Below are 10,386 nucleotides of genomic sequence, written 5' to 3'. Positions count from 1 at the left end.
TAAGTAATCTTCACAAAGATATACAAGGCATAGAAGGGTGGAATACAGTATGTGGTATAAAGTATAGAAAATGGAAGCAGAATACAGTGCATGCGTGCGTGTGTGTGTGTGTGTGTGTGTGTGTCTGTGCATTAGTGTGAATTAATCCAGTCCAGTCCCAGAAGTTCTTCTGTCCAAAGAGGTCTAAATCGTAGGTTAGATCTGTGAAGTCCCTGTGAATACTAGCAAGTACAACTTTCAGTCATTTCTAGGCACTGCAAAAACAGGTTCCAGGGAGCTCTCTCCGGTGCCTTTCTTTTTTCTCTTTCTCCCACCATGTTTTCTAGAGGACGAAACTCCTTTGCAATGACAGCCATCGCTAAGGAAGAAAGCAGCACTAGCACCCGCTAGTAGCGTCCCACCACTGCGCCCCAAGGACCCTGCAGGAAAGCGCCCCGAGCTGTGGCGCGTGAGGCACACGCCAGGGCGGATCCAGGATCAGGGAGTTTCTGATTGGCTTTCCGTTGTGAACTCCAGAGGCAGGGGCTAACCGGCGGGTGGAAGGAGCTCACCTGGGAGACGGCGTCCCAGACCCGCCCAGGACCTCCCCGGGGTTAGCTCTCTGGGTGGCGGCGGTGATGGTGGGGTTGGGGTTGAGGATAGGGGATGTTGCGGAGAGCCCCTCGAATTAAACGTAGGAGGGCATGAAGTGGGTCAGGCTGTGGTTTTCTGAGTGTTTGCCGGGGAAGCCATGTGCAGTATTAAACCCAGGGCTCCTGAAGCAGAAGGGTAGGTTAACTCCAGGCTTCTGTACCTTGAAAGGGTTCCGAATTGCAGGAAACGCAGGCGCCTTTCACTTTTCTTTGGACACTCTCCCCTGCCTCCGCATTTCGTGAGGAGTCCCGCTGTGGGCGTTGAAACTATAAAATATCCCTGCCCTACAACCACTGAGCAGAGAGTTTTCTGCAGATCACAACCCTAGTTGGCCGCAGGGTGCTAGGAAAAGGGGACCGAGAGGATTAGGGGATCTGGAGTTTAGTGCATTCTATTACTGTACCACTACTTTGCCAGATTACATAAAGTCGATCTGAAGCGACAGATGAAAATTAAGAAGCGTACTGTGAGACAGTTATGGATTTGATGTGGTTTTTTTTTTTTTCATTCTAACATTGACTCTAAATGATGGGTCTCAGCAATCGTATCTATGCAATTATATATCTATGAACATGTATTGTGAAAGATTTAAATATACATACATACAGTATGATCTACGTGAGAGGCTGTAAATGTTTGGGTACACACGGTGGAAGCTGCGGTCCTAGCTTGGAGGCAGCAAAGGGCAGGCGGCTGCCCTCCTAGCGCCCGGCGCGTCCAGCCTGGCTCGGGCTGCAGCCCAGAGTGCGCTCCGCGTCCGCTCACGCACCCCCGCTTTTGGAGCGGTGACACCACACCGGAGTCGAATTACAGCCCTCAATTAACATATGAATTTGAGTAACTTAAAAGAGGGTAGAAGAATGGGGGGGGGGGGGGGAGAGACTACAACCTCGAGCGGGCGCCTGAGTCCTCCGTACGTAGGAACTTTTCTCCGGGTGTAAAAACTCTTTGATTGGCTGCTCGCACGCGCCTGCCGGCGCCCTCCATTGGCTGAGCAGACACGCGACCGGCGCGAGGAGGGGGCTGGGAGAGGAGCGGGGGGTGGAGGGGAGACACAGTGGCGCGTGCCGCTTTTTAAAGGGGCGCAGCGCCTTCAGCAACCGGAGAAGGTTCGTTGCACGCGACCTGGTGTGTGATCTCCGTGTGGGTGGGGGAGGGTCGAGGAGGGGAAAAAAATAAGACATTGCAGTAGAGACCCAGGAAGGGTTTTTGTTGCCGTTGGGCTGGTTTGCCAGTACCTCCTCCGACCCTGCGCCTCCGACTCTCTGAAGTGCAATGTCCCGCCTGCTGCACGCAGAGGAGTGGGCTGAAGTGAAGGAGTTGGGGGACCACCATCGCCATCCCCAGCCGCACCACCTGCCGCAGCCGCCGCTGCCGCAGCCACCTGCGACCCTGCAGGCAAGAGAGCATCCCGTGTACCCGGCCGAGCTGTCCCTCCTGGACAGCACCGACCCACGCGCCTGGCTGGCTCCTACTTTGCAGGGCATCTGTACGGCACGCGCCGCCCAGTACTTGCTGCATTCCCCGGAGCTGGGTGCCTCCGAGGCTACGGTGCCCCGGGAGGAGGCGGACAGCCGGGGGGAGCTCGTGAGGAGGAGCGGCGGCGGCGGCGGCGGCGGCAGCAGCAGCAAGAGTCCCGGGCCAGTGAAAGTGCGGGAACAGCTGTGCAAGCTGAAAGGCGGGGTGGTGGTAGACGAGCTGAGCTGCAGCCGCCAGCGCGCCCCTTCCAGCAAACAGGTGAATGGGGTGCAGAAGCAAAGGCGGCTGGCGGCCAACGCCAGGGAGCGACGCAGGATGCACGGGCTGAACCACGCCTTCGACCAGCTGCGCAATGTTATCCCGTCCTTCAACAACGACAAGAAGCTGTCCAAGTATGAGACCCTGCAGATGGCCCAGATCTACATCAACGCCTTGTCCGAGCTGCTACAAACACCCAGCGGCGGGGAGCAGCCACCGCCGCCGCCAGCGTCTTGCAAGAGCGACCATCACCATCTTCGCGCCGCCGCCCCCTACGAGGGCGGCGCGGGCACCGCGACCGCTGCGGGGACCCAGCCCGCCTCGGGAGGGGGCCCCCGGCCGACGGCGCCCGGAAACTGCCGGACTCGCTTTTCCGCCCCGGCCTCCGCGGGAGGATATTCGGTGCAGCTGGACGCTCTGCACTTCTCGACTTTCGAGGACAGCGCCCTGACGGCGATGATGGCGCAAAAGAACCTGTCGCCTTCGCTGCCCGGGGGCATCCTGCAGCCAGTGCAGGAGGAAAGTAGCAAAACTTCGCCCCGGTCCCACAGAAGCGACGGGGAGTTTTCCCCCCATTCCCATTACAGTGACTCAGATGAGGCAAGTTAGGAAGCTGACAGAAACCCTGAAAACTGAGACAGAAACAAAATCGCCCTTTCCCAATGCGCGGGAAGCCCCGCCGTTAAAGATCCCCGCACCCTTTTAATTTTTGCTCTGCGATGGTCGTTGTTTAGCAACGACTTGGCTTCATATGGCAGCTATATTTGATGGTTTGCAAAAGCCGCCGCTATTCCAAACTTCCTCGGGTCCACATTGTTTGATGAAAACTTGGTGTTAAAGTTGTGTTCTTTTCTCCCACCTTCCGCTCCCCCTGTAGATAGATAAGGTATAATTGTATGTACCCAAATATGGCATCATTATTCTAGTTCCCTGCTGCCAATACGCTGCTAAAACGTCGCATTTTCTTCTCTGTCGCTGGTTTGTGTTTTAATTTATTTTATGCCCTGGGCATCCATCCCTGTGTGTTGCCCGCACTCAACGTGTGGGAGAGTTAGTATTCCGAAGTGTCGTCTCAAAATACATCATGAAACGCAAAGTTGATGGCTCCAAAGTGAATAACTTGTGGCTATGGAACGGTTAGAAAACAGGGAACGCTTAGGTTTATATATCGTATAAACATACCCAGTATGTATATCGGATCGCGATAATGTTGGCGTCTTTTAGGAAACGGCGCACGCACTTTATCAGCCGCTCCTGCCGCGGCTCCAGGACAAACTCAGCTGCCAATTGCAGACCAGTTTTGTGTTGTTGTTGTTGTTTTAGACACGGCCACTTATATTCCTTTAAGCTCTTTGCAAATGTTTGTTTAAAAAATTAAAATTAAAAAAAAATCCAGTAGTGTCAAAGCATTTGGTCAATTATATTTTGCTTTGTTAATGTTAGAAAACTTATTTATTATTGATTGTTTGCTACCATTTCTACTTATCTTGATTCATTTTTTTACGTTTTCTACTCGAGATCATTTTATTTTAATTTAGCAAAGCCAACTGCCATTGTTTTATGTATTTTCTTTTGCAAATGTTAAAAATAAACGTGAAAATAACCTTTACTTGTCACTTATTCCGTTCTGATGTAAACATTAAAAACAGTTTTGAAATGATCTTGAAGAGTTAGTCTACTAAATGCGAATCTAGAGTTTTGAAGGAAAATTCTGTTATGGACATTGCACTTCAAGTGGTACCAGAAACCCTACATAGAAAAGTGATCAAGTCAGTAATTAAATTGTAAGGTAAAATTTTTCCCCAAATTTGCAACCCTTTTGCCTCTTGGATAGCCAGGATCTTTCCAGTCTTCCTCACTCCTGGCCCCAACCACCTCTGCAAGGGGAGGCACCTGCTTCAGGTCCCCTAAGATCTCATCAGTACTCTACCATAATAACCTATTTCCACTTCATAAAAACTTTAGCCGAGTTGAAAACTTTTGCCATAGGTCAAAAACACAGTGCAAACTTCCCCGATTTCTCCCTCCCCAGCCCTTCTCCCCTCTCCTCCCTCCCTCTGTTTCCTTTGATGGGGGGGTGGGTGGTAATAGGGTGTGTAGAAGGTGAGGAGTAGAGAGGACAAAATGGTGGGGAGGAGAGGGAAAGCTTCAGGGGAAAGGGGATGGGGTTCTTTCAAAAGTGGAAAGCTTTCAGCTGTCCTAGGAAATTGTTGCCCTCTACGCTTTTTCCAAACAATTCTGCTTATTCCACTAAAGAAGATAGTGTTTGGTTTTATTTTGTCTTTCTGAATCAATTCCTCTGTAGAAATGTTTATATTTCTGAGTCAGGTGCAGAAACTAAACAGTACGCTCACTCTCACCTCAGGGTCCTCGCTACGGAAAAGCCTATTCTGGGTGTCAGGATCAAAGATTTTGACAAAGCTAATATAGTGCGTGTGCGGAGGTGGTAGAAAGACGAATTTTAAAAATGTATTCGGCAAACGTGAGAGTAGAACTATTTACTAAAGATTGGGCGACGTTCCACTGGATAAACATCGCTGAATTTGAGAAAGTTGATGTTAAGCCAAATCCTTTAGATTTTGTGTCTTCATTAGGATAACAAATTGTGAGAACAAGAAAGCGGGTGTTGGGGAAGGAGAGCCAGAGAGGCTAATTTAATCGGTCCCGCATCATCATCTCCCCCCACAACCTTGAAAAGAGGAGAACGCCACAAACTAGTTTCGCAGGAAGAGTAATGCGCGAAGGAGCGCAGTTCTGGTCTTGGGGAGGGAAATGTGGAACCAGCATTTGACTGACTACCTGGGTTTCAATGGCTTTCAGCTGAAGCCGAAGCTTCAGGGAAGCGGAGAGCCTCCGCCAGCTCTTTGAGAGGTGAGCGGCAGCTCCTGACACTTTCCAGGGGCAGAAACAATGCACCTGTCCCTTAGATAACCTTTTGCACCCCCGAGTTTGCCGTGCTCACGATAAACATCAGGAATCTTCAGGCTGCTGAATAAATCAAGCGATTGCTTCTAACACATTTCCACTTTGCTCTCAAAAAGCAAACTCAAAAGGCAGGGACACTCAGCAACTTTGCAGGATGAGTGCACACATAGTTTCAGTTATGTGGCTTGGTATGTTTGTGTACATGTGTGGAGAGAGAGAGAGAGAGAGAGAGAGAGAGAGAGAGAGAGAGAGAAGATGACCTAGAATTCTTTTACCTGTTATGAATCTGAGTAGTGTAAGGGCAGGATGGAGAAAAATTAAAGTTGTGAGTCTTTTTTCTCAAAGAAAGTGATCTTTATTTCATTTTTCAAAACCATCTATGTTCATTTTGTGTTAACCAGGAAAAGAAAAACCTTCCAAAGTTGTTATTTTCATTTTCATGGTCTTATAGAAATTTCAAAACAGAAATGTCATCAAGAGTATCTTCCTTCCCATCTTTTATATATGAAAAAAACCCTGCCCCTAACTTGCCCCAAAATTACACAGTCATGAAGTGTCAATATGCAGAACTGGATCTTACGACTCCCATCCACTAGGTCAATGTACCCACAGATTTTTTTTTCTTCTAAGAAAATCCGTGGAAAGGAGTTAACAGCTATGCAAATGTTGAGGGTTTAGTCTTGCACCACAAAAATAGATAATTTGGACTTTTAAATGCTAGGGGCATTGTGTCTGAATTAGGGATGATGCCAATTTCATTTAAGAAAGTCACTTTAAATTTCTCCTCAAGAGAAAACAGCCACAAGACAATTTTAGATTGGAAATTCTATATCACACTCATTGAAAAGTGAGGATGTATTCTTCTAACTCATCAAGTGCACAAAAAGCCAAATCACTTTGTGTAAATTAAGTGCTCAAAGTTCAAATGAGGACTTTGGCCTTTTTTCTTTCCTTCATTCTATCTCTTTCTTTCTTTTTATGCTGGCATTTCTTTGAAAGAGATGTACAATCACATTTCCATTTTAGGGTTCTGCTATGGAGTTTGCATAACAAACGTTTGGCAGCTCGCTCTCTTACACTCCATTAACAAGCTGTAACATATAGCTGCAGGTTGCTATAATCTCATTAATATTTTGGAAACTTGAATATTGAGTATTTCTGAGCGCTCATTCCCCATATGCCAGACCACTCCTGCCATGCTGACTGGTTCCTTTCTCTCCATTATTAGCAATTAGCTTCTACCTTCCAAAGTCAGATCCAAGTATCCAAGATACTAGCAAAGGAATCAACTATGTGTGCAAGTTAAGCATGCTTAATATCACCCAAACAAACAAAGAGGCAGCATTTCTTAAAGTAATGAAGATAGATAAATCGGGTTAGTCTTTTGCAACACTGCTTGGTGCTTTCTAGAGTTTTATGTGCTTTAAGCGGCTTGTTTTATACCCCCTCTTTGCCTTCTTCTGTCCCACCACTTTTATTCGTGAAGGGTTTTGGCTCGCCACCCTTGGGGAAACTTACTTGATTTCACAGAAAGCTGAAGAAAGATTATTTTTGGCAACTGGCAAGTTTAAATATGTTCTCTACGGGACACTGTTAACTGGGGGTCCAGCGTAACAAGAAGAAAAGGGGGGGGTAGGTTTCCTTAATCTTAACTAATGCAGGACCAATGCTTTCATTAGGCCTTTCAATTGATTTTAGAGATTGAAACCTGAACGAAGTAAGCGATCTTTTATCAAAGGATATCTTGGGATTATTTCTCTCTGCTCATTTGAAAGTTCAAGAAGAGATGATCAACTTGGCGTTGGCAGCTTCAAACCCCAGATAGAACTGGAAACGAACGTAGCAGACACACTTGTCAATTGCAATCTCGACTTGTCAATTGCAATCAGGAAAAACCGGCAAGTACTGGTGAAAGTTGAAGATGACCTCTAGTAGTTAAATTATTCGCCATTGGTTTTGTGAGAAGGGGTGGGCGGTTGGGGGAGAAGGGGCTGGTGGGCATGCAATAAAAGCTTAAGTTTCCTCGCTGTTTTGGACTCGACTCTGACCAGACACCCTCACCCCTGGGCTGAGCAGAGTCCCAGACGCCAACCTCTGAGGTAGCTTCCCTTCCGCTAGGCCTCTAACAAGAACAGGCGAACGGAGCGGAGAATGGGTTAAATCCCGGGACGCAGGGGAGAGGCAGGGGAGGAGAGTAGTCGGGGGAAGATAAAGAAAAGGACAGGAACCAAGAAGCGTGGGGGTGGTTTGCCGTAATGTGAGTGTTTCTTAATTAGAGAACGGTTGACAATAGAGGGGCTGGCAGAGGCTCCTGGCCGCGGTGCGGAGCGTCTGGAGCGGAGCACGCGCTGTCAGCTGGTGAGCGCACTCTCCTTTCAGGCAGCTCCCCGGGGAGCTGCGCGGCCACATTTAACACCATCATCACCCCTCCCCGGCCTCCTCAACCTCGGCCTTCTCCTGGTCGACAGCCTTCCTCGGCCCCCCACCGGCAGAACTCACAGAAGCGAGCGACTCTCGCCGCCTTCCGTGGCTGGCCGGGGCCCCTCTCCTCCCCCAGCTTCGCAGCGGGAGCCGCCACTGCCCACTGCACCTCCCAGCAACCAGCCCGCCAAGAAAAGAAGCTGCGCAAAGTAAAAGCCAAGCAATGCCAAGGGGAGGGGAAGCTGGAGGCGGCGGCGGCGGGAGAGCTGCGGGGTTGTCCAGGAAAAGTTGGGCTGGGGGCTGAGGCACCTGAGGCAGTGAACCAGGACCGAGAAGCATGCGCATCCTCCGCGCGCAACGGGCCCTGCAAACGCGCTCCCAGCCGACCCGCGCGAGTACTGGGCCCGGCGCCCGTGGCGGAAGATCCGTCCACCTTTTCTAGCCATCAGCCCCTCCCTCAGTCTATAATATTTTATAAACTCTGTGTATTTGGATGTTGTTACAGTTCTTAGAATTCAAACGTTAATTGAATCGAGGGCACGTGCCTTTCTCACATTTCAGGGCTGAGACACACGGATATGGCTTTTCCTTCCTTTAGCTCTTTAAGAAAAGCAGGGTTTTTTTGTATTTGTATTTGTATTTTTGTACAAAGATTTTGGGCCTCTCTGCATCCCAGGGTTTCTCTTCCTATTTCAGTCCTGCCTTCTCTGGTCCAGGACAGACAAGCAAATACAATGGGCTTTTGCTGCTTAATCTGCAGAGAGGCCAGGCCCTGCTACAAGTTCAGGCTTTTTCTCAGAGGTACCAGAATTTTCCTCCATAGGGATGAAAAACAAGATGCTCTCCGATACAAATATTTTTAAAAGGACAACTCTGATTGAATAATTAAGAGATCTGATAAAAGAAATGGTGTTCTGATGGCCAGCCAATTTACCAGGCCCAGCTACTGTCAGGATGGAGAAGGAAGGTGGTAACTAGGATCTGAGATGGCTGTCATGGGACTTCTCAAACCAATACATGTCATTCCTCTTTTTTGGGCCATTGGAGATGGTTCTTATTTGTCTCTTCTGGAAATGGTTCCTCGCAATCCTTCCTACCTTCCTGCTCCTACAAACTCTTAACACTAGGGTGCTGGGATTGGGAGGGATCCTCAGCCTGAGACAGGGGTGAGGCAGCACTTGAGGAAGGAGTAGGCAATATTGTGGACTTTATATGTTAAAGGCCACAAGGCTAGGGGAAATCTGAAAACACAGGGCCACCAGTTGACCAAGAAGGCAGAGGGTCAGTTCTTTTCATTTTCAATAGCATGTATCTGCTTCTGGAAACAACCTGATAACAACGTTCAAGATTTTTTTTTCTTTAAATGTTCATATAACCCAAGAGATATTGATTCATTAGGTCAAAGAAAAAATGCCAGGAATCTGCATACAGCATTCCCAGATGAATCTGATACAAATGGAGCCAAAGACTATACTATGAAAGCATTGACCTAAAGGAGTCCCTGTTAGACATCTCCTTGAGATTGCCTGCGAAAGTGGATACTGGCCAATACAGGTTTCCCCTGCCATTTGAAAGTAGTGCATTCCTATGAAAACTTTCATCAACCAAATGGCACAAAGAAGCAATTAATAATAAATTATTAAATTAAATAATGAATAAATTAATAATTTACATGGGAAAGTGTTGGAACACTCCCAGACTCCCAAAAGAACCTTTCTTAGTCTCTTCGGATACTTTAGGACATGTCCTGCTAATGGATGCACAAAATAAATGGAGCTAAAGCACAGGTGCTCACAGGTACAGTTGCAAGCTATAGCACCTTGATGCTGACATGCTGAGTGTGGTCCCTGGGGAAGGAGCTTGGTGACGTCATATCACTGCTGGGGGTGCTGCTGCCTCGACAGTAGCTGGTAAATGTGAAAACCCTCTTCGGATTGCCTTTGGTGAGCAGAAACAGGTACTAATGTAGATCTTTCATAAAAGAAGTGTCCTGATGTGGATTTTCAAAAAGCAGGGGATAATAACTGTAATCCCCTTTTGCCTTCTTGTATAGTATTCAGTCACTTTTCCAAGAAAAGAGTAGCAGATAACTTCGCTTCCTCGATCCCATGAACTTGTGGTTGCTTTCAGGCTATGGGTGTCTGGGACATTATGCTCCAGGCCTGAGGTCTCTCAACTCTAAAGTTATACCAGCTACCTTTGGAGGCACAAGGACAGCCTTTAGAAGGCACCAAGACCTTTACCTCTGGCTCAGTAAGAGAAGCCAACATCATAACCAGTGAGAACTTGAGAAAAGCAGGGAACAGGAATCTTCTCGGGCTACACAAACTCTAAAAAGAAGAGAGGGCAGAATCAGGTTGTCAGGATGCCCTTAGTTTAAGATAGGTAGGGTAAGTCACCCCACTGTAATAACCCAAGCATGAAGCATTTAGAGGGTCATGGACTTCAACAGAAAGGTCAGCCACCTATAAATAACCTGACTGAAGGAGTAGTTGTTCCCTTGTGTTGATAATGATAATCAGAAAATACAGAGAAAGCAACTTTTATGAGTTAGAAACAATAATCCCATGAAGCAGCATGACTTCCTTTGGTGATTAATTCTTTTATTCCTTCCAAACTCTTGCCCCACCAACTCTCTTTCATAATCTCCCATCTCCCTCTTCTCTTGAT

At 47.9% G+C, this 10,386-nt stretch overlaps 1 protein-coding gene across 1 annotated transcript; it reads left to right on the top strand.

Annotated features, from left to right (window-relative positions):
- Positions 1–1,730: 1,730 nt before the first annotated feature.
- Positions 1,731–3,974, top strand: ATOH1 (atonal bHLH transcription factor 1). The gene has a single exon (XM_019464224.2). It carries the CDS (start codon positions 1,909–1,911, stop codon positions 2,977–2,979), a length of 1,071 nt encoding a protein of 356 aa, XP_019319769.2. The 5' UTR covers positions 1,731–1,908; the 3' UTR covers positions 2,980–3,974.
- The last annotated feature ends 6,412 nt before the right edge of the window (positions 3,975–10,386 follow it).

This window comes from Panthera pardus, unplaced genomic scaffold, assembly GCF_024362965.1.
Source record: "Panthera pardus isolate Hobbes unplaced genomic scaffold, ASM2436296v1 HiC_scaffold_13, whole genome shotgun sequence".
In the NCBI taxonomy this organism is placed as follows: Eukaryota; Metazoa; Chordata; class Mammalia; order Carnivora; family Felidae; genus Panthera; species Panthera pardus.
The sequence above is the reverse complement of the archived record's forward strand: the minus strand, read 5'-3'. Positions and strand labels throughout refer to the sequence as shown.

Coding starts and splice junctions, on each gene's coding strand:
- ATOH1 (XM_019464224.2), top strand. CDS start 1,909: ATGTCCCGCCTGCTGCACGCAGAGGAGTGGGCTGAAGTGAAGGAGTTG.